The following is a 23863-nucleotide window of genomic DNA, read 5'->3' as shown; positions in this document are numbered from 1 at the left end:
ATGTAACAGCTTATAATATCTATATAACATATATGTTTATATAATACATATGTGTTATATATATTATTATCATAGATAACATATCACATTATAAGCTGTTACGTATTACATATACACACATATATACAGATACACATACATACAGTAATATTAATACTGTGTAGCTTGTGGTACCTACCCACACATCTGTTCATGCTCTTTTCATAGTCCTTTATTATCTCCCCTAAAAGCTTTTCAGCTAACAGCTCTCTGTCTTTGCCTTCCATGAGTGACTGTGGCACCAGTGAAAGCACAGACTTTAGACATTGCTGCTGAATGGGAACCACTGGGTTACTTTGCACACACTTCTTCATAAAGAGGTAGTTGTTCTGAAAGGACAGTATTATCAGAGGTCTAATAATGGGCTGTGTAAGTATTTTATTACATGAGGTTTCACAATGAAGTCCCTCTTTATTTGTATTTTTTTATACCTATGGATGGGAGACATAATCAAATATTTTAAGTATTCACTCAGTAGTGCACTAAAAGCTACTCACAAGCTGATAAAATGGTCTCCCTGTCTTAGTGCTCAAATACGAAGCATTGCACTTTTTTAGTATTTTCCTTGTTTCTCTGATGAAGTTCCTGACTGATAATAAAAGAGTTCCAAGTTCATACTACTGTTCTTTGGACAAATATTCATCTAGCAAAGAGTATGCACTCTTTGCTAGAGTAGCAAAGAGGTGTATTTTGGGGGGGGGTTGTTTTGCCAAACAAATAGGTATCTATGCTTTTGAGTGATGCATTTGTTATAAAATGGTGTATATACATAGTCTTCAAAATGAGTTTATCTAACATCAACCAAGAAAAACAGAAGCTCCCTTAGGTTACTTAACACAAGTATTTCAATGCTAATTTAAGTTGAAAGTGGCTTTCAGAAATAAATTATTTTTAAAACTGTACACAATTCAATTCAAAAAATTATACCAGTATTCACACATCTTTATTCCTTGTTAAATCAAATGAACAATGTCAAAGACTACTTTTTGTAAAGGCTAAAGTACGATCTATGACCTCAACTGAAAAAAACACTGAAGCCTCATAGGATATTTTTTAATGTAATGATCTTTAAGTAAATTTTAGATCAAAACTTTAATTACTGCTGGACATACACACACTTTCTGTAACAGAAAACACTTTCCTTCCTCTGGGTCTCAAGAAAGGATTCCCATTTTTGCCTCAGATTGCATTTTTCCCCTTACAAGACCATTGCAATTTTTTTTTTCTGTCTAACAGATACAAATTCCACATAACATACTCAACTCTTCTGAATAGAAATTATTTATTATTCCACTTTAAAAAAACAGAAGAAAGAATTTAACTCACTCGTCGTTGTTTTTGCTCACTGTTCATCTGTATAAAAAAGAACAAAAAATCCTAATGTATTAAGAACATATACACAAAAAAAAGTCAGAAATATAAATGTTGATTTTTAAATTTAACAGATATGATTCCTAAGTAAAGACTTAACTGTGTATATACAGGTATCAATTTCAATAGGACTACTTGTGCATATAAATCTATTTATGAATTACTAAGAACTGAGATAAAAGTATCTTTTAGTAAATATTGAGAAGTAAGAGCATAAATGCCCAATAACAAAGCATAAAATTGGCAATAATACTGAAGAAATACACACTTACAGTGGCAGGTAGTTCTGGGATAGGGGGTGCAGGAACTCTGTGAGATTTTTCTTCCATGTATTCAGAATAGACTTTTAAGGCTCGATCAATTCTAAAGTAAAATGTACAGTCAGAAGTTCAGAAAAATACAAATAACAAATACTACATTAAAAATAATGCAGTTTTTTTAATCGATGTAACCTGTTTTTTCATGTTTGTCAACTGATCACTAAAAAGTGAGGCTAGTGAGACAACAAACATATGTCAAGCAGATTTTTGGTGCTGTAAAATAAAAAAAAAAAATCAGAGATTCCAACAAACAAATGCTCTTATACTAACAAACGCCATTATTATTTCCCGAATATCTAGTGTGATGTTTCTTTCATTTGAACTTCAATATTTCTTGAATTGCGTGAAACTCACAGTAATTGATTAAGCATCTCTTGCTGTTCTTTGCTTCTTCGGTATGTCAGTAGCTTATTCTGTAATGGTGACATATCTGATGTGACTGTTGAAGGTAAAACCGTGGGAAGAAGCAAAGTTCTCAAAGTCTTTCTATTGGAAGGAGTTCCACCTGAGTGTAGCATCTAAAACCATAATAAAAAGGCAATATGAGAATACAATTAATCGTGTCCAGAAAGCAACTGAACAGATGCATATATTAAATTGAATTTACATATGACATAAAATGTGGTAGCCGCAAGGATAGCTACAATTTAGATATGAAAATTTATGTTTCAGAAAACAGAAAAATAGTGCACATGCTAAAATTGCAAAGTTTAACAGAAGGTACATACAAAGTCTGCAATCGTAGAAAACGATGGTACATTTCATTAACTCAAGATTTGTACATTGCATAACAGTTAAGTTCTGTTACAAGATTCTTTGGGTGCTAACCCACCACCTGTATGAAGCACAGAAGATACCAGCAAAGTAGTCTATGAACCCCCAGCCCTAGGCAGACTGCACCAAAATAGCTCAGTCTCACAGCTCCTGTTCTGATAGGGCCTCAATCCATGTTACTGAATATGCGGCCCAAATGGGTAAGAAGCAACTTGAGCATGAATTAGCAAAGAATAAAGTGAAATTACTAAAACAAGAGACAAGTGAGGTGTTAATGTGGTTGAAGGAATGTGGCTAAATCCTGGCTTGTGTGTGCAGAGTGAATTACCGTTCAAATTATGGTTTCACAGGGGGCTGTCATTTTGGAAGGGTGGGTGTGGGATTCAAACTAGGAGGTGTGTCTGAGAGACAGACATGAGTTTTGGGTTGCGATCACAGTTTTGGGAAGTAGTTGGGCTGCGCAACAAGAGAGGGGAGACAGATAAGGATTTGAAGTAGGAATCTTGGTCGGGGGGCAGATGAAGATGTGTAGTAAGGAAAATGAGGTAAGGAAAGAATAGTAACCACCACAGTTACAGACATTTGGCAAACAAATTTAGTTAATCTCCACATATAAGGACTGAAAAATAGAAAAAACACCGATATATGACTGGATTCAGGTGCACTAAACGCCTGTCCTTATGCAGGGGCTTCAGTGTTGTGCAGCCAAGCCTGGCAACACCCAGAGCCTCACGGCAGGGTTCCCCTGGAAACACGATGCCCAAACTCGCGAGTGCCTTTCCTCAGGTTCCCGCCGGGGAACAGAAACCCAGAGCCGCCTCCTCCGTTAGTTCTACGTCCTAAAAGCAAATTAAAACGGGGACGGGGAGAGGGTCCGGCAAAAGAAACACATCTGGGCTGAGGAGAGCCGAGGGGCTCCTCCTGGCAGCTCCCCCGGCCCAGCAGGACCGGACACAGCCCTGTTGGGAACAGCAGCCCCAACCCAACCCAGCCCGGTCCCCACCGCCCTCACCTCCCCGGGGCTGCCGGGCACAACGTTGGCCGGTCGGGACAGCGCCGCGGTTGCCGGGCGGGGCGAGGCGGGGCCCGGGGCCGCCACCGTTGGTCACCGCCCCGCGGGGCCGCCCGGCCGCCACCTCCCCTCAGCGGCGCCATCTCGGCTCGGCGCCTCCACAGCCCGGCGGGGGCTGCGTGTGGTGTGGGGGCTGAGGCTGCGGGGGCAGCAGCTCGAGACAGAGCTGAGCGGCTTTGTAACGACTGTGGGAATCAAAATGTTGTTTTTGCACAGTTAACGCTGTGTAGAGGGGAGGAATGTGGTATTGAGATGTGCTTGCGGAGATAAGGAAGCTTAACAGGCGAGCTTGTAAAATGCACACAACCACGATCCTTAGGGCAATCAGGCGGAAATCACGCTGTGAGAAACGTTACCGCCTCAAAAGGGTAAAAAAAGTCAAAATAAATTTGAGTTGTAACAGGCTGACAACTGAAAGGCAAGTGTTGTCTGTGAGGCACCGGATAGATTGTGAGCCTGGGTTACCCGGTCAACGGGAAAGCAGGGGAGGGTCCCGGTCGTAAAAATATATATATATACATATATGTATATACATACATACATACATACATACATATATATATATACATATATGTATATATAGTAAATATATATATATACATATACATATGTATATACATATAATATTATACATATACATACATATATAACACGTATATACATACATATATATAACATATATACATATACATAATATGCAAACATAAATAATATTATACATATTATATTATATATATACATAGATATACATATATGTATATATAATAAAATATATATATATACATATATACGTATATACATCGTGTTATGGAACTAGTAGGCGCGCTCCTGCTTGTGGGACGCCCGCCATTGCAATCTTGACTGAGATCCTCGCCTGAGCCTATGTCATTGGCTAAGGATTATTTCTCACAAGGACTGGAATTTCATTCCAGCTTCAATAACCGTTTCTGAGCAGCAAACAAGCCCCAACCCCCTGGCACAGGGGCAGGGGACAGGAGGGAGCCGGGAGGACCCCTCCCCGCAGCCCCCTGAGGGCGAAGGGAGGTGCCTGAGGGGCCGTGACGTCACCGCCCGCCTCAGCGCGGCCCCGCCTGCTTCCACCAGGCCCCGCCCCCTACTTGGGCACGAACCGCGACGGTCGGACGCCCCGCCCCTCCGCTACGAGGCCGTGCGTGTGCCGTCACTTCCGGCCGGAAGCGGGCGGGCGGCGCCGTCTCCATGTGGCAGCGGCTGCGCGCCGCTCTCGGCCGGCTCCGCGCGGGCGGCCCGGCCCCGGGCCCTGTCCCCGTCCCCGCGGGCATGGAGCGGGCCGTGGTGCGCTGCGTGCCGGCAGAGCCCAAGCTGAGCGTGCGGCTCGTGCTGCCCGACGGCAGCGCCAGGCACATGCAGCGCGACCAGGAGGAGCCGCTGGGCCGGGCGCTGGCCCGCCTCGCCGCCACCGCCGCTAAGGGCCGCGCTAAGGCGGCCAAGAAGAGCAAGAAGGCGCGGGCCGAGCCGGGGGAGGGAGAGGAGGCGGCGGCGGCGGCGGTGCCGGCCGTGCGGTTGTTCTCCCGCGACGGGCTGGCGGTGGCCGAGGAGGTGCCGAACGCGGCGGCGTGGCAGGACGGCGCCGTGCTGCAGGTGGGCGAGGCGCGGTACCGCGTGGAGCGCAACCCGCCCGCCGTCACCGAGCTGCGGCTGCCCCGCTCGCTGCTGGCCGGCTTCCCCGTGTGCCCCAAGGTGAGCGCCGAGTTCGCCGCCCCCAGGCACTGCGTTTTCCGCTGGTACCGCCAGCGGCGGCCCGCGGATGGGGAAGGCGGTGGAGGGGACGCGGCTTGGGTGGAGGAGGCGGAGGGCACCGAGCGGGTCTTCACGCCCTGCAACGCGCTCGTGGGGCTGCGGCTGAAGCTGCGCTGCACGCCCGGAGATGGGGAGCAACGCTACGGGCAGCCCTGCGAGGTGGAGAGCAGCGGGCCCGTGGAGGCCGGTCCTGGCGCCTGCACCTTCGACTCGCGGCACCTGTACACCAGGAAGGTGTGCGGCCACGGCTCTGTCCGTGCTGTCTCCTACAACATCCTGGCTGACACTTATGCCCAAACGGAGTTTTCCCGCACTGTGCTGTACCCGTACTGCGCCCCGTACGCGCTGGAGATCGACTACCGGCAGAACCTGCTGAAGAAGGAGCTGGCAGGCTACAGCGCCGACCTCATCTGCCTGCAAGAAGTGGACAAGTCTGTCTTCGTGGACAGCCTGGCTCCGGCTCTGGATGCGTTCGGACTCGAAGGGCTCTTCAAGATCAAGGAGAAACAGCACGAGGGCCTGGCCACTTTCTACCGCAGGGACAAGTTCAGCCTGCTGAGCCAGCATGACATCGTGTTCAGTGAAGCCCTGCTCTCAGACCCGCTGCACAAGGAGCTGTGCGATAAGCTGGGCGAGTACCCTGCGGTGCGGGAGAAGGTGCTGCAGAGATCATCTGTGCTGCAGGTACCAACTTTTATGTGTCTGTTCCCTCCTTCCCCTTCCCACTGTTCCCTGGCAGCTGAGCAAGGTGTGTTTCAGTGCCCAGCTGCACGAGGAAGGGAGGCAAAGCACTAGGAATCTGAAGTGATGACAGAACAGGGGGATGTTCTCCACCAGTTAGGGTAACAATAATGAGTAGGGGAAATGAGCAACTTAACATAAAGGAAATGCTGACAATTGGACTTGATATATGGAACAACATCAAATTTGGAAAAAATGCAAGCTTACTTCGCTTGAAGATGATATCAGCTGTTTGATCATCTGGGCTTGGTGTTGATTGCTGGTTTGTGGCATTTGCTGCCCAGTTGTTCATGAGAACATTTGTCAAGTATCTGTCAGTGGAATTCTGTAGTGGTACTACTGGCAATATAAGTGGCTGATACCTATACTTTACACAGAGGATAAATAGTCAATTTAGGAGACATACCATTCATTGGTTTATAAAGTCTCAGATTCTGTTGTTTGGAATGGCATCAAGGCATAAGCTAACTAATGCACTTTAAAAAAAAAAAAAAAAAAAAAGTGTAGTACCTTTATTTGAAATTTATCAGAGACTTCTTTTTTCTTAAAGGTTTCCGTTCTTCAGTCTGCAACTGATCCTTCCAAGAAGATTTGTGTAGCTAACACCCATTTGTACTGGCATCCAAAAGGTAACTTTCCTGCATTCCTGTGTATGGGATGACTGGATTCTCCTTCCTGTGGAGAACTGATTTATTCCTAACCTTTTCCAGCTATTACCTTTTCTTGTGGAACTGGGGATTTCCTGCTCAATTCCTTATATAGGTAAAATCAAGCCAGGCTATTAGACTTATTATCTTCCATACAGAGAGATTGTTCTAGTTTGCCAGGGAGTCAGTAGAGTACAGCTGAAGATCAGTCACGTTACACACAATTTGTCTGAATCACAGACCATAAAATACAGCCCTGTGTGTGCTTATGGCTCCCTGGTCCTTTTATAGCTGAAGGGGAACCAGCTTTGGCTAGAGAAACTTTCAGAAAAGACTCTCCTTTAAATTAATTTTTATCTTAGTTCTGTTCCTTTTAGGAACAGTATTAGGATGGTTCCCAAGAGTTGTAAAGCTCCTGTGATATGGATGTCTAAGGTTTGTAGTACTTAGGTTTGTGAATTTGAAGTTAAACATTTCTGCAAAATTCTGTAGTTGTGAATAAAGGCATCTTTATGTACAAAAATATTCTAAAAGCGCACAGGGAATTTAAAGCAAGATTGCTGTTTTAGAGCCATACATGACATGCCTAAATTAGCAACTTTTGAGAACTCTTCCAGTGCTACTCTGAACTAATTTAAGCAATACATTTTTATATTCTCAGGTGGGAACATCCGTCTCATCCAAATCGCTGTAGCCTTATCTCACCTCAAGCATGTAGCATGTGACTTGCATCCCAGTATACCAGTCATATTCTGTGGAGACTTTAACAGCACACCATCATCTGGAACTTACAGTTTTATCAGCAGTGGTGGCATTGCTGAAGATCATGAAGACTGGGTCTCTAATGGGGAAGAAGAAAGGTGCAATATGCCTCTAACCCATCCTTTCAAACTGCAAAGCGCTTGTGGAGAACCTGCTTACACAAACTATGTTGGTGGGTTTCATGGATGTCTGGACTACATTTTCATTGACAAAACTGCTCTAGAGGTTGAACAGGTCATTCCATTGCCAAGTCATGAAGAAGTAACAACCCATCAGGCTTTGCCAAGTGTTTCACATCCTTCTGATCATATAGCACTAATATGTGACTTAAAGTGGAAATAGATCAGTTCTTCTACGGTGCTTTTTGGGGTTTTCAATCATTCATTTACTGTTGGGAAACTGAGGTGCCCTGGCTTGCATGCTACTAAAAGGAAAGTTAGAACTACTGAAAACTTTGTGTTTAATGGTTTAATCTCACTGTTCAGAATATTTGCGTGATAACATTTCCCTTTTTTTTATATGCTAATAAGAAAATATTTAAGATGGGGAGTTTTGAAAATTGGATTCTCATATACCTTTTTATAGGTTTTTAAAGATTAAAAACTTTGTTAAAAAAGCTATATTCATATAAGTATGCAAACTGAACCCTGTTTAATTCAGAACCAAATGCAGAACCTGAAAAAAAATTACTTCAGTTAGTTCAATTTTACTGTGATTACTGTCAAAGACAAAACTTTTAAAATAAATTCAGAACTTGTCTTGTGCCTAGTTTTTTAGCAAGCAGCATGATGGCTGTACTGGCTACTTTCTGAAAAGAAGGTCTTTAATGTTCAGTGAATAGACTTGTTCTGTCAACAACTATGTTAAATTGAAGATCATAATTGATTGGGAAGCACTTTGCCCACCTAGTATGGGTAATGAGGGTAACTTCAGCACCTGTTAAAACTGGATTCCATATATAGGCTGCTTCTGTTGTCATTAGTAATATAAGTAATATTTAAGGCAGCTGACTTGGGGTGGGAGGGAACTTTTTCAGTTCAACAATCTGTTTCAAGGAAGGGGAGGGGCAGAATAACTAAGGTGGTGTGTTATCTATGCCAAAATTAAAAAAAAAAAGTGACTTGAAAACCTTTGTAAGGTTCTATTAAAAATACTTCGAATATCTGAATATCTTCTGTATTTTTTTTCCTGTCTAGAACTGTTTCCTATTGTTTTGAAAAAAATTTGGATATTGGGAAATATATTTTATCCGTATCATCACTGAATGTGTTGGAGGGGTATGAATCACTAACTATTCCCTTGCATAATTATATGAAACAAAACACCACTTAATGCTTTCACTAGATCTTGACTAATAAAGTTCCCTTTTAAGTTGTTTGTCTATCACAGTTCTCATTTGACTTCTTTCTATTTACTGGTATCTTCCATGGCAAAAGAAGTCCTAAAGTGCTACTGGGAAAAAAAAGTTCTCTAAATATATTCTAAGGCAAAAGAAACAAACAACTGTAATGTATCTGCAGCCTTACAGCAGCAAGTATCTTAAAAGATTTAACAGAATCTGTGCTTAAACAGAAGAAAAATACTAAGGAGAATAAAAAAGGTAATGCAGAACTCTGTGGGTTTGGTAACTTTCCAAGAAATAAAGCTAAAATCCCAATGCTGTGCTTCATTCTGTACTTGCTTTAGTTACTTAAAATATTTTCAAACTTTGTCTTCCTTGCTAATGTTGAAATTGATACCCAGTTTTTAAAGTCTCTGGGAAAAGCCAGGAGATAACTTAGTCATGCTCAGAGAGGTGAAAATTGATTAAGGATTAACTTCAAATAAACAGGAGCCAAAACTTGTGCCCCTGTAGTCACAAAGGGTGCTTGTAACTGGCTTCAGTTGCAGGGAAAGGTAGCTTTTTCCATAAAGGTAAACAGCAGTTGACAAAAGGACTGTTCCAGTAATATATGGAGGTTTTTTGTTAATTCTTCAAGAAACATAAGTAGTGATTTTCTCTTTTTCCTCTCATCCCAACCTCTTTTACCTGATTTTACTCCACCACTTCTGAGTTCTGGCTATTTGTTTCTGCTTATGCATACCAGACTAAAATATGGAAATGATCCAGCTAAAATACAGGGTCTTCTCTTAATTGTATTAAGATTTCAGTGGGTCATTTTCCTGAGCTGGTTCACCATGAACATCTTGTACCCTAAAAACAAGATACAGGCTTGGAACTGGGAAGAAGTCATCCAGGCAGTACCTGCTTCAGCATCGTTTCAACATCATTGGAAGTGCTCTCATTTACAGTAATGAGCTTTGGTAAGCTTACATGTAAAATTTTCAGATGTCAATTTTGGCTAATTAGCATTTTAACCAAGCTAAATGGTAGCTAAGGGCCTTTGGATGATTAAAGTGGAAGCAGAACGCAAAATGTGGCAACAAATTATGTTAGATCATTGCAATGCAGAGTGAAGGACAGTACCCAACTTGTAAAATTGGACCCCAAATACTTTGGATTGGTCCTTGGTCAGTTACTGGTCTCTGCTAAAAAGGGAAGTGAAAATTCCCTTAAAAAGGGAAGTGAAATTCAGCCTTGTGTATGATTTGGTGGTGGTATCTGTCCTCTTGTACACTATAGAGCTGATAGTAAAAAACATCCAGAGCTTATAATTTAAATTCAAGATACAGAAATAAAGAGAAAATTTTGTGCACAGAATGGAGACCATAAACCTTATACCTAGGCAAAGAATATTCACTGATTTAGTGAGGGAAAGCTTACACCTGAAGACTTAATGTTTGCAAGCATATGGCATGTTAAAGAGAAAGCCTTCAGCCACTTAGAATAATAAGATACTCATTGCAATTACAAGTGTGGAAGTGAAGTTGTGTTGCTTACATAGGCTAAGCTCCCCTTAGAAATTGAGAACGACTATGTGTCCTGGTTTCAGTTAGGACAGAGTTAATTTTCCTCCTAGTAGCTGGTAGGGTGCTGTGTTTTGGCTTAGGATGAGAAGAGTGATGATAACACGCTGATGTTTTTAATTGTCGCAGAACAGTGCTTACACCAAGCCAAGGACATTTCAGCTTCTTGCTCTGTCCTGCCAGCGGGTAGGCTGGGGGTGCAGCAAGAGCTGGGAGGGGACAGACCCCGGACAGCTGACCCAAACTGGCCAAAGGGGTATCGCATACCATCTGGGGTCATGCTGAACAATAGATAGGTGGCTAGCCAGGGTGGGGGGACCAGGCTGCTTGGGGTTAGACTGGGCATCAGTCAGCAGGTGGTGAGCAATCGCATTGTGCATCACTTCTCTCATACACATTAATAGTACTATTATCATCATTATTGTTATTATTATTTTCCTGTCTTAATAAACTGTCTTTATCTCAACTCACAGGCTTCATTTTCCCGTTTCTCTCCCCCATCCCAGAGAGGGAGGGGGGAGGGTGAGCAAGCTGTGTGGTGTTTAGCAGCCAGCCAGGTTAAACCACAACACTATGCTTTTCCTCCTTTTTAATACCTACCCATTACAACTGTGTACTCTTTATTTTCCAAAACATTGGAAAAAAAAAATTAATTTCTCCATAGTACCACAAGATGGAGCTGCACAGAGAACAGACTTGCCTGGTATTGTGTCTCTCTTCCAAGAAGCAGTACGTCCCTCTTAATCCCCATATCGGTATTTGGGTTGCTTCTTTTGCCTCCTTGCAGACTAGGGAAAGGAAGAGCACAGAACAGCTGGCATCTGGAGGAAGCAACTGATAAGGGAAAGCACAGCACTAGAACAGACCCAGTAAAGTAGACGGTCCTTGTACATGGCATTTAATCCCTTAATATCTTTGGGAAGAAATACAGCCCCACAAGTTAGCGCTGGCTGCTCTCCAGCACAAGTATCCCTGGTTTAATTAGTAAAATGCAGCAGCCCAGCCTGGGCTGACTGCCAATAGCAGCGATGTGTCAGGCATTAGGCAGGCATTTCTGGAGTGAGAACACAGCACTGGGGTTTAGGTAAGGAAAAACAAAAGACTTCTGATTTTCTTCCTGGGAGGTAAGGGATGAGTGGGGTGGTGGGAGAAACAAGCCTTAGATACACCACTAACCCACACCTCCCATGCTCCCAGCCTGTTTTTACATCTTATGAAGCCATACATCGTACTTCCTACCCTACACAACTACATAAGGTGATTTTAGCTCTCAACTTAGTTCCCCCTATACAGCTAGGCATATCTTGCCTAGCAATGAATTCTTCCCTAAAGCAGCTCTAGATCCCACTTTAATAGGAGCCCCATTAAGCTTGTTGCCATTTTATTTCATAACCCTGAACTCATCTGTGATTCCAGCAAGTGGAATTCTCCATATCTTCCACATAAGAAGTAAAAATAAAAAATCAGGCAGTATTCTTTCAGCATTTTTCAAGTAAGTCCATTACTATATCTTTCTAGCCAGTTAAAGGAAAAAAGGAACATCTCATTTTGCCTTCTCATCTATTTTCCCTTCTCTGATACAGGATGCAATAAACTCAGGAGAGCACTGCTCCAGCACATGTTCTGACTAGCTGTTATCTCAGGAGGCAGACATTTCTTTTCTCATCGGCTTCTGCCTTCCAGTATAAGCTGTAGTCTTCACTCACCCCTCATGCAGACCTCACTGCACTTTTATCTGAGGCTGAAGATCTTTACTATTTGACTGATCTTGTAAATCACTCATATTGTAGCAGAATTACAACCTACTGGTACGCTAAGCCAAACACGGTGACCCTTTGCCATATTAACTGCTACTCACATGCTGTAACTCAGAAGTGTAGTTGCTACCATATTTAATTACTCAAAAGCATCTTAAAGAATTAAAACAATGAAGTCATCTATCTTTACTGAAAATAATCTTTCCTTCAAGATAAGTCTTCTGTTTTCCATGTACTTGCTTGTGTTTTTAGTCTAATGTCTACCTTGGAAGAGGAGAGGGCATTTAATGTGTCACAATAATTATTTCATTTTACCCCCCCGGGACTAGCAATACATCCCACATTACAGACCAACCAGCTCTTTTGAGCAAGGTGTTCCTTTCAAGGTTTATTTCAAGCAACTGCCTTACAAGAAATATGCATATTAACAGCTGCTGATCCAAAGAGCAGATGTATCCACTCAGGTTAATATGTAATCAGCAATCCATTAAAGGTGCAAGCAAAACCTTACTCACCTTAACTATCTCCTGGGTTACTGTTACATGCTGAGGAGAGTCAATGACTCGTTTCAAGGGCTCTGGAATTTCCTCCAGTTATGTGTGTTTGCAGTACCACTACTTCCTAGAAACTTCAGTCTCAGCTACAGCAGAACCTGCCTTGGGAGTTGCTCTTAATCTAAGCTTCCTTGAGCTTATCAGACCTTGTCACTGGGAATTCTTGTAGCAAGATAGCAAGACCTGCACTAAAAATAAGAGAAAAGCGTGAGCTAAATCTGCAGTGAGATCATGCTCTGGGTTCCTAAAGACATATAATTAATATGCAAGATTGAGCCATGTTTGTATCTGTACAGCAGACAGAACAAGAGAAAAACGTTCTAAAAACAAAAACAAAAAAAAAACAACAAAAAAAATAAAATGTTAATTTAAATATTTTGGAACCATGGTAGGGAAGAGGGAGGCATAAGTATGAAAGCACACAGTAGCAGTTACATAGACCTTATTTTTGGGGGTGACCATCACCATAAGCGTAGTATTGGTTAAAGCCCTGTATAAATGTTTGAGTTAACTTTCTAGCTAGCCACCAACAGAATTTGTGATTCTCCTGCTAGCCCCCAGGTTGTTTTTAAACGTAGAAACAACTACGAAACAGACATGCATGCTTTTCAGGCAGTTCGTACTTGTTTTATTACCATTTTTGTAACTGTTAGTATTTTCATATCTGGACATCTTAAAAAGAATTTTAGATTTACAACTTCAAAAGACACTTACAGAATCATATGTCTTTATGACAACTACTCTACTGCACTGTATACAACTTCGTTGCCCACTTTGTGTCCCCATCTATATAGCTCAAAACAAGTGAAAATGAGATTTATGTTCACATTCAAGCTGCAGGAAAACTCAGTTTATGGAAAATGATTAAGTGACAACTTGCAATTCAACTATTTCAGGAATCAAGAAGAGCATACACGGAACTATACATTTTATCATTTTATTAGGAATAATTCCAAGTGGGTTATGAATAAACTAATCCATTGAGTTTGATGAATTTTCCAAAATTTCTTTATGAAGATATGTTCACCAACAAACAGTAAAACTTCAGCAGAACTATTATACACTGGGCGAAAATAGTCAGGCTGATACCAAAAAGCAACATGCAACATAAAAAAAGATACAATATAAAGGAAGACAATCTGCTGAATATTAAAAACAACCTCAACATGAGCTCTTCGCAACCAGCACAGAACTATTCTACCCATCGAATCCAATTCACACAAAGGCAAGTTGGGCTAATAGAACCCAAAGATTAATAAAAATGTTCCTCAGTGCAGTAGATTTGAATAGTGTTTTAGAGCATTTTCTTGGCGGGAACAAGCAATATTAGGAATTCTTCTTGGCAAGGGATAGAAATAAATACATACAGAATGCTACATTTTTAAATCAGCAGACTGTCTGAGGAATGAAACAGGGCATCAGTAAACTAAAAGTAGCAGGGAGAAAAAAATTAAAACATTAATTTATCAGGGCTCAAAAAGTATTCAAAACAGATCTCAAAGATGTCACAATAACTATATTCAGGCATTTAGACTAACAAGGGGAATAAAATCAGAAGATACACTTTGTCCAAGTTAAGGAGATTTTTACCCAAGCATATTGCTACCTTTGCAACATGTAGCTCGGTAAACAATAATTGGCAACAAAATAAGTTGAAACGCTTTAATATCCTGCCCAAATATCAGTTCCAGATACTGTAATAACCAAGATGCAAACTAATTTTGTTGTAACAAGCCTAGACCACTTATATCAAACATGTCCCTGGTGAAAGAGTCATCCAGTTTGAGTTAGCGTTTTGAGAGTTCATTTGACAGCCAGTCAAGTCCCTCATACAGACCAGTTCCTTGCGTAGCACAGGTAGCTTGGACGTACCACTGTTAACACAGAACACAGACAAAAAAAGTAAGCTTAGTTTGAATTTTGCTAGTATTTAAATTATCACTGTGGGTGACGCTCAGATCAATGCTCAAACATTCTTTAAACATAGTTTTGTACCACAGAATCAATACTGAGCAGAGAGTATTTTCTAAAGTTTTGAAATATATATACAATATATAGGTAGGGTTTAGACATCCAAAAGCTCTGCATTGGCCTAACAAAAACCAGAACACTATTTAGTTCATCAAGAAGAAAAGAATTCAGAATTTGCATTTGTTTTCTATGCATGAAGATAGCTTCTTGGTTTTCCAAGACAGCTCTCCAAGAAATGGGTGTGGAATTATCTAATTTAATGGACCTCTAAGACATCTTAAATTATCATCTTGGTGTGTCAACAAAGAGACTGAGTATTACCTAAAGATAGACTGTTTATGTGAAGCAACCATACATCTCTAAGGCTTGTGCAGATGGAATCTAATGACTCAGCAGCTACTTAATTTCCTCCCATCTCTGGAGAGGTAAGAACGCAGAATGCATTTTCTCCCCAAGAACAGCTAGTACTGAGACAACAGGCAAGCCCACCACACTCTTTGTCAAACATTGACAGCTAGAGTTCAGTAACAGCCTGGAGTATTTCTATTTTTCCAGAAAGAGCTAAGAGATGAAACACCTGCAACAGCTGTACAAATTGGATTATACTTCTAAATCACATATTTTGAAGGAAAACCTTAAGCACTGTCCACAGACAACACATCTTTCTACAAAAAGAGGTAGAAACTTCCCTTTCCTTTAAAGAAATTATTTTTATGATATACAATAAGGGAAGCCAGAATTAGCAACCAGGCAAGTTCAGCACTTACAGTTCTGCTACGCAGGGACTGAAGACCTAGTTTATCTGTCATTTCACTGATTGCCATGGCATTTGGCAGATCTTGTTTGTTTGCAAACAGAAGCAGCACTGCATCTCGCAGCTCATCCTCTTGAAGCTAATAGGAAAAAAAATGGCCACGTTATTGAATTATCTCTGTTAAGAATGTCAACGAGCACTAAAGGAATCTAAATACTGTTTAAAGCATAAATTTTTTAATTCTTGCTCCTGAAGTCGCTAGCAAGTCCATAGTGAAATTTATCTGGTACCAACATAACTTCCACACGTAAGGAAATATTCTTTCATTAGGCATTTAAATTTATTAGGACATTGGTGCTGAGAGTTTCGTGGCAATCTGTTTTACTAAAATTGTTCTTCCATCTGCTGCATTTCTCTTAATGTTCTAGCAAATGAAAGAAAGGTTTTGACACATTGGTAGTTCTTGAGCTAAAGCACTCTATGGAGTTGTAACTACAGCTCAATGCACTACTTAAGCTAGCACTAACTGGTACATACAGTATGCACTCTACAAACCCCCTCAACTTGAAAAAAAAAATCTGTTCAGGAATCTGATACATAAAAAAATAGAAGGTATCAACATTTACCATTTTCTGCAGCTCTTCCGCTGCCTCCTGGATTCTCTCTCTGTCATTGCTATCCACCACAAAAATGAGGCCCTGCAAGAAAGTTAAGCAGTTTTGAAAAACCACTGTAAAATGCAAACACACAATATCATTTTAAAAATTAAAGAACTCTTATAGAAGCAAATTTAACAAAAAAAAAAAAAAAAAACTGATCAAGGAATGCAAGATACCTGTCTGAACAGCTACATAATGAGTAGCAACTGCAAAATTAAACTACATCTTTTAAATAAATTAAAAAAAAAAATCAGAAATGTCAGTTTATATGCTAGATTGGGAACTGTTAATTTGAAAAACAAACAAACAAGACAAAAACAGTAAGGTTTCATAAGCTAACATATTACTGAATACTGACAGATTCTAAGGGCTTCATCCTTGCCAGGCTATGTTCATGACTAAGACCTGAAGCCTTCAGGGTAACAACCTAGCTTCCACTAGAATAAAATCTGGGTATCCTCACAACTTTAGGAACATAGTGAGGAACCCTTCTGACAGGAAGGAACAAAAGACAACGTCCCATATTTATGCTGCAGAACACAGAGTATAGAGGGTACAAAACAATAAGTCTTTACAAAACAAGTAATTAACTACTGTTGTCTTAAAACTCTTACCTGTGTATTTTGGAAATAATGCCTCCAAAGAGGTCTAATTTTATCTTGACCACCAACATCCCAAACCGTGAAACAGATGTTTTTGTATTCTACTGTTTCCACATTAAAACCTGAAATAAAAGAGTCAAGTAGTTAGAAACAGTTAATGCTATTGTTAAAATGGTAACTCTAATCATGTTAAAAGACAGCAACTTCAAGTGCTACTTCTAGCAATTAAATTCTGATAAGCCATTTTATTTTTGGGGAAATCAAAAATAAAAGTGACTGAAAGAAAAAATAAAATCATTTACACCCAGGTACACCAACTTTAGTTCAGAGTCTTTCAGCCACAACCTGCTGGAGGCTCATGGTGCTTGGGCTAAGTACTGATACCTCGTTGATTCCCATACTCCTGAGCACTTGCTGCTGGCCACTGCATCTGACAGTCTGGACGCATATTTGGTGGGACACAGTTGGACAGTTACTCTGCCATGGCATTACCAGATCTTAAAAATTATTCTGAAAAGCTCACATTTGTCTTAATTCCTACATTAACAGCAAGGTCAGCAAATTCCTACCCTCAGAAGCCCACTTCCAGAGCAGAAATACAGAGTAATGAGAATGAAGACAAGGATTGGTTAAAGACATCAGAATTGGTTATCTTACCAATAGTGGGGATTGTGGTGACAATTTCTCCTAGCTTCAGCTTATAAAGGATGGTTGTCTTACCAGCAGCATCCAAACCAACTACAAGAAACAGAAAATTTGGCTTAGTTCACAATAAGAACTACAACCTCTCCATTTCAAAGGTAGGCCATTTTAAATGCAGAGTATTAGCTTTTTTTTTTTTCCGCCCCAAGAGGATACAACTGTTTAAATACTCTAAGTCACTGTTGATATAGTACTGTATGCTTTGCCCCACCTTCTCTACCCAGCACCGAGACAGAGCACAGGCAGCAAAGAAAACAAGCTCAATAACACATTTTCAACCACAACCTACAGACGCAGAAGCTTCTAGTCATCTTCCTTCATGTTTGTGCTACTTACGTTTTCTCATTCTCTTTGAAAGTTTCTTCTCTGTAAGTCAAGATGGTCTTAAGTGCCTGGAAACATTCTACAAGCAGAATGTCACTTCTAACTGATCACACAACTACTACTCTCTCTCATTGAAGCCCCTTGTTCCTTCACCAAAATATGCCTCTTGCAGTACCAAAACCACAAGCATGTTAGGTATAACCTGCCCTCCCTCCACATAGACCATAAGGGCTGTAACTCTTTCCATGACATCACTTCTACTCATTGAGACCCTCAAGGATGCTTTCTTCAGGAGACTCTCTCCACTTTTGATCCTTATAGAAGGCCTCCTGCACTGGAATTTGCTCTTTTGCTGTTACAACTAAAATTAAGCTTGCAGTTTTAAAAGGCAAGTTCTAGGGTAAAAATGTGATCCTTAAAAAAAAGGAAACTGGAGCCTTGAAGCTGTTTTTCTGAGAAGCATCACTGACATTGTAGGCACACACTGTAGTTTCCTAAAGTTGTTTGTGCAACTGCTTAGTGTTAGACATTTCAGAGCTTGCAAGAGCAACTCAAAATACAGTTATTTATGTTATAATCCAATGCTGAGCACAAACACCTAAATAAAAAGTAGGTTCTAAGCACTCAGCAAGCAATAGCTTGAATAAGATGTCTATTTGTGCAATTTAAAATTTTTGCCCAAGCAAAAATAAAACCCACATAGAAGAATTGAATAATACTTAGAGCAGAAACCTACTGTCATCCTTTGTTGATAACACTGCTAAGTGTTCTCCACTAATTTCCTACTTGGTGACTGCCATACATAAGCTTTGAGTGCTCAATGACTTGACTACTAATAATACAACCATTTCCTTGGCATTGCAATAACATGGAATTGAAAATACCCTACTTATTCAGAACGAAACCCAACTCTTAAAAAGCTGCCTCCTTCTCAAGACAGAAACGGCTGTTACAGGAAACTATTTATAAAACCTAAGCGTTCTATATTTCAATACCACAAACAAGATCATACATGTGAATGCAGTTTCTTTGGTATTGTTATTGTGTAAGAAAGCATTGTTCTAAGTATTAATATAATGGAGTAAAAGGGGGAAAAAACTACCATCAAGAAAAAGCTCTTTGAGAAGGAATAGATTCCCCAAATGCTCAAATTAAAACTTAAAAACCTTAAAGTCTTACTTAAAGTTACTGTCTAAGCATTGGTCTAGAACCAAACACACAAGAACAAAAAACAGAGTGCAGATTCACAGGAACAAGTCATGAAACTTGTAAGCATTAGCATTTTCCCCGTATCACTGAAGTGCCAGGTAGCCTTAAAAAAACCTTTAAGCAAACTCTGAAACCCTCGTACACTCCATCTAAACTGAAAAACAATCCTTTAATAGCACAATGCTTGAAACCCAATATTATTACATAGGTCATCCTCAAGCAAATGTTTCTAGGATGCCTGGATATTTACAAGAAAGCATATTGTGTACATGCATTGTATATAAAAGTTTTCCAATAAGTGAACTTGAAGTGAACCACCAAATTAAAGATACACATGCTCACGAACTCTCCCCAGTCAACAACAACAAAGAAAACAGAAATTAGTCAAGAATTTTAAGTTGTCTGACCTCCAGAAACAATTGTCCCAGCTACCCACCCTGCTCTTGCTCCAGAACCTCCTGCTGCCTTGATGGCATTGGCAGGCCACGTTAGCTCTGCGAGCACAAAGCCCAGAGCCTTTGCTTAAGCCCACTCTTATCCACAATTTTCATTAAGCCGTTGGACTTTGCACAGAGGCAAGCTGAGTTATGGACAGACGTTTTCTTCTTCTGACTCCACTGTTGAGACAGCAGCTTTTAACAGAGGGAAAGGGTTTCTGCAAATCGTCATGACCCCACTCGCAGAAACTGCCACTTCAAGTCAAATTAGAAACCTGAAGTTTAAATTATCAATAGCTACCAGCAGCATAGCCTCTGTTCATACTTTTTATTCCAGTTTGCTGATTTTCCCCTTTTTAAAACAAAAGAAGTCAGAATACCAAGTCACTTTTAATTTTTAGAGCCACTAGGAAGCTTTTAGGAGTCCAGCAGTTTACACTACTTGCTGGATCATGTGTTTACCAAGAATAAATACATTTATGTTTACTCTGTAACACTAAATGTAAATCTAGGAGTTACTTCCGTATCATAAAGCTTAGGTGTTGATCTTGATAGTAACCTCAATTTAAGTCTTAAATCCTCAAATAATATAAATTTCCAGATGTCCACTCTGCTCCCACTGTGACTATCCATTGCCAAGAGGACAAGGTGTAAGCGTAAGAATCTCGATGTATGGTATTACAGCCAACACTTACAGCACAAAGCACAGAGGTTACAATTCAAGTACAAATGGGAAGCTCCAACTTGCACTTGAAACAATTTAAGTCAAACATCCTCTTCCTCTAGCTAGAGAAAAAACACCTACAGCACTTCCAGCTGCTGTTAAAACAAGGGTAGTTCTAGGTCCTTTACTTCTCTTCAGGATGTTTTATTTATAGTCTGTCCATCACGCTTCTACATCTCCAGCATGCAGTTTGCTTGTCCCTGGGAACAGCAACCCCAACACCACATCACACCCCCTCCAACAATCCCCAGCTTCCTACTTTGATCGGAGAGGGGGTGGGAGGAGCTTCCACTGGATTTAACTAATTAAAGAAGTCTACCTTGTGACAAACAACAGCTTAAAGATAAACAAAATTACTGTAGCCCAATTCATTAGAGATGGCTACTCCTTCACTTCTTTTATCTCGATACCAGTTCTCTTAACACTTGTCTTTATTTATCCTTCACATACTAGTCCTCTTTCAGGCTTAGTTTCAAGTGGTAACTCTTTGGAGGCCCCAAAGGGGCAATTCTCAACACTGCTTCAAGAAAACACATGCATGAAGAAAGCCAACAGCATGCAAGTGCACAGTAGCTTAAAGAAAATAATAAAAAAAAACCTGCTAAATAGTTGTGTTCTGCACGATAACGTTCCCCAAAGAATCTGGCCTTTTTTTAAAATGAATGTAACAATTACCTTTGTATTTGAAGCTTCTGAGTAGCTATTATCTTGGTTACCATTCACACAACTATACCAGAAGATAGCAGGCTGAATTATGGCACTGAAAGGCACGCAACACGTACTGTTCCTTTGTAAGCATAAGAAGTACGAGTGAAGTTTTAGAGACACGTCCACGTAGGATCAGGACTGAGTTTCTCTGCTGTAATGCCCTGGTTGCCTTGTCTAACGGTAAGTCATTTGATCCTTCCCTTTTGTTATTTCTTTTCTCTTCTCTTACGTCACTTCCATTTATAAAGTAGATCCAGGAATTATTTTACATTCCTTTCTTCAGAAACAAGTTAGTATTTCTGAAATGCACCTTATTATTCAAAGGCACCTGAAAAGCAAGCTCCATAATGACATACCAGCCACCCTTCACTACAAATGTAGCTTGAGACTATAAAAGACGACGTGCTGTTTGCTGTTGGCAATGAAAGTTCCAGGTGCCCTCAAAACACTCGATGATATGTACTCAAATTCTGCATAACTCAGTAACATCGAGTCTGTTTTACAAGCTAGATTAATTCTACTTAACTTGAATTTCAGAGAAACACAAGAAAGCTGTGAAAAGGAAGTATGAATTATAAATGAGTCACCTGTTCACTACCAACTCACTCCTATAATATTTCCCCCCTAAATATTTCTTCATGAACATCTTACCCCATTCAGTTACTTCATCAGTATGCCACATGCAAAAAAAAAAATTAACTGCCTAACCTTACGAGCTCATTTTCAAAGCATAAATCTAAAGTTACCACCTCTGAGGAAAAGTTTAATTCAGTCTCAGTGTTCAGACATCTCTCCTCAAAGTGGCAACATACAATGCACAATGCTACATTGAGCTTCTTTGACACTTTACAGGTGAATTATGCAGTTCACAGTACATATTCTGCTTCTAAACACCCAGTTTAGGACCTGCGCTACACCCTCGTCATGATATAGGAAACATTTTTTCCTCTCATACTACCTAACAAGCATGGAGCATTCTCCTGCTCTCACCCTGCCCTACATTTGAATAGGGTAAAAGCACTGAAATCATGGTCAGAAAAAACTGATGCAGCAACTAGCAGAAAGCACAACTCCCTAACCCATATCTAACCTCATTTGAGCTAATTACCGATGAAGAAACTAAAGCCCTGGCAAGTTCTTTTGATTTGTCTGGTGTTGCGTGCCTGTTTTGATTATTTTGCAGAATGCAAAAGAGCTACAAGCATCATTGACACCATCTCATGTTACAGTCGCGCTCATTTGAAGATTTCACATCACTCATTTAGAGTCATATGAAGAGTCCGACTGCTAGGCAGACAGTCAAATCACTTCCTTGAAACTAACAGATGTCCTGTGTTGTCTCAAAAGACAGAAATTACTCAGGTTATTTTGAAATGGATGAGAGTCTCTCATTTCAAGCACAGAATTTACAATAAAAATTACTGCGCGTGTAACGAAGAACTTTGTCATCACAAAATGTATGCAGAGCATGAAAAATTATCATTTAAAAAAGGTGCATTTGGTGTCTGCAGTGCAGCATTAAGGCTGAGCCAGCGTGCCAAGAAGTTTCATAGTCAGGCCCCAGCCCTATTGCTGGCTACGTCGACGTAAGCAATTCATAAAATTTCTTAGGACGAGCTACTCCAGACAACTACGAGTCAAGTTCCACTTGCTTTGGTAAAAGAATGTGAGAAAAAAAAAAGGGGGGGTCAAGATCCGGTTGTGCATAAAGCTCGGCAGGGTGGAGGAAGGAAGGGAAGAGTTGGAGCGGAGGAGGAAATGGTGAAGGCAGGCAGTGTGCGCTCGCTTTGACCTTTTGAACTGCAACCTTACAGTGGGAATCTTCAACAGCCCCTGGCTTCGGCTGCTGCACGACGAACCATAACCCAGCCCCAAATAAATAATTACGGCCAGGCAGTAAAACTCATTAAGCATTAAAAAAGCCAACCTACGGGGTTTTACGGTCTCGTGCATGGAGCGGGGAGGAAGCCCAGCGCGCAGATGCTCTGCCAGGGCCTCTCCTTTCGCAAAGCAGCGGCGCCGAGCCCTCGGCTGCAGGAACATCGGCCATGGCGGGGCGAGGGGCGAACCCCAGGACCCCCCCCAGCCCTCAGGGGCGAGCCTCAGGGTTCAAACAACTGCCGGGGGGGCGGCAGGAGAGGGCGAGGACGGGTGGGGAGAACAAGGATGAGGAGGAGGATGATGAGGAGGATGAGGAGGAGGAGGAAGGGCGGCCCCCCCGCCACCCCCATCCTCACCCTTCGCTCCCCAACGACCCTGAGGGGAGCGGGAGGGAGGCCGTGAGGGGAGGATGAGGAGGCTGAGGAGGCCGGCGGGCAGGACGCGAGGCCCGGCGGGCCCTTACCCATGAGGATGCGCATCTGCTTCTTGCCGAAGAGGCGGGAGAAGAGCGAGGAGATGGTGAGGCCCATGGCGGCGGCGGTGGTGGTGGGTGAGGGAGGGGAGCGCGGCCCGGCTCCGGGGACGGCTGGCGGCGGGCGGGCGGCGCCGATTTATATGGGGCGGGCGGCGGCGGCTGCTCGGTGCCCGGAGCCTCGTCGCTCCCTCGCTCGCTCTGTGCCACGTCACGCTCGCCACGGCCGCCCCGGCTCCAACGCGGACAAAATCACGTCACGCTCGCCACATCCCCGCCCGCCGCCCTGCCCGAACGCCCAACGGCGGCGGGGACTACGTTTCCCAGCAGGCGCCGCGGCCGCTCCGCGCTTCGCTCCCCTCTCAGCGCCGCCGCTGGTGCGTGCCGGGGGGTGTAGGCGAAGGGCTTCGCTCCCGCCTCGCCGCTGCTTCCGGCTGCCCGCGGAGCGCGGCATGCTGGGAAATGTAGTCCGCGGGGCGCGTAGAGGCCCAGGCCTGGCATTGTGCGTGGCCACAGCTCGCCCCCCGGCCCCTGGGGCTCGCCCACGGGGCGCCTCCAGCGTCGCTGGCGTAGCCAGCAGGGCCAAAGGGGTGTGAAGAGCAGGAGAGAGGGTGGTTTTGGGCGGTAAAACAGCCCCAGAGAGACCCCTAAGATGTCCTAGTAACAAATAGACAGTAAAAAAATAAACAACAAAAAA

The 23863-nt window shown here is 42.0% G+C and overlaps 3 protein-coding genes across 3 annotated transcripts in view; 1 reads left to right on the top strand and 2 right to left on the bottom strand.

Annotated features, from left to right (window-relative positions):
• Positions 1-2193, bottom strand: part of DNAH12 (dynein axonemal heavy chain 12) — a 64449-nt gene extending 62256 nt beyond the window's left edge. The window contains exons 1-4 of the mRNA XM_082768102.1: positions 2085-2193; positions 1683-1773; positions 1366-1392; positions 179-368 (exon numbers count right to left, since the gene is read on the bottom strand). Coding sequence (XP_082624228.1) covers positions 179-368; positions 1366-1392; positions 1683-1773; positions 2085-2158 — 382 coding nt within the window. The 5' untranslated portion in view covers positions 2159-2193. The remainder of the gene's footprint in view (positions 1-178; positions 369-1365; positions 1393-1682; positions 1774-2084) is intronic.
• Positions 2194-4791: 2598 nt separating this feature from the next.
• PDE12 (phosphodiesterase 12) lies at positions 4792-8888 on the top strand. Its single transcript, XM_082767959.1, has 3 exons — positions 4792-6039; positions 6647-6725; positions 7405-8888. Exons 1-3 carry the CDS (start codon positions 4795-4797, stop codon positions 7845-7847), a joined length of 1767 nt encoding a protein of 588 aa, XP_082624085.1. The 5' UTR covers positions 4792-4794; the 3' UTR covers positions 7848-8888.
• A 4758-nt stretch (positions 8889-13646) lies between these two features.
• On the bottom strand, positions 13647-23434 carry ARF4 (ARF GTPase 4). Its single transcript, XM_082768302.1, has 6 exons — positions 23158-23434; positions 17367-17447; positions 16722-16831; positions 16075-16146; positions 15462-15587; positions 13647-14597 (listed from the first exon to the last, which is right to left on the bottom strand). The coding sequence occupies exons 1-6, from the start codon at positions 23222-23224 to the stop codon at positions 14511-14513; spliced, it is 543 nt and encodes a 180-aa protein (XP_082624428.1). The 5' UTR covers positions 23225-23434; the 3' UTR covers positions 13647-14510.
• Positions 23435-23863: the final 429 nt, after the last annotated feature.

Source organism: Aythya marila (genome assembly GCF_965140915.1).
Source record: "Aythya marila genome assembly, chromosome: 10".
Classification (NCBI taxonomy): domain Eukaryota; kingdom Metazoa; phylum Chordata; class Aves; order Anseriformes; family Anatidae; genus Aythya; species Aythya marila.
Note: the sequence above shows the minus strand (reverse complement) of the source record. Positions and strands in the feature narration are given on the sequence as shown.

What these genes read in the sequence shown, in the direction of transcription:
- ARF4 (XM_082768302.1), bottom strand. Translation starts at nt 23,224, where the DNA reads ATGGGCCTCACCATCTCCTCGCTCTTCTCCCGCCTCTTCGGCAAGAAG. An exon ending in CACCACAATCCCCACTATTG is followed by an intron (nt 16,832 to 17,366) that starts GTAAGATAACCA and finishes CTTTTATTTCAG; the next exon opens with GTTTTAATGTGGAAACAGTA. An exon ending in ATTATTTCCAAAATACACAG is followed by an intron (nt 16,147 to 16,721) that starts GTAAGAGTTTTA and finishes ACTTTCTTGCAG; the next exon opens with GGCCTCATTTTTGTGGTGGA.
- PDE12 (XM_082767959.1), top strand. Translation starts at nt 4,795, where the DNA reads ATGTGGCAGCGGCTGCGCGCCGCTCTCGGCCGGCTCCGCGCGGGCGGC. An exon ending in AGAGATCATCTGTGCTGCAG is followed by an intron (nt 6,040 to 6,646) that starts GTACCAACTTTT and finishes TTTTTCTTAAAG; the next exon opens with GTTTCCGTTCTTCAGTCTGC. An exon ending in TTTGTACTGGCATCCAAAAG is followed by an intron (nt 6,726 to 7,404) that starts GTAACTTTCCTG and finishes TTATATTCTCAG; the next exon opens with GTGGGAACATCCGTCTCATC.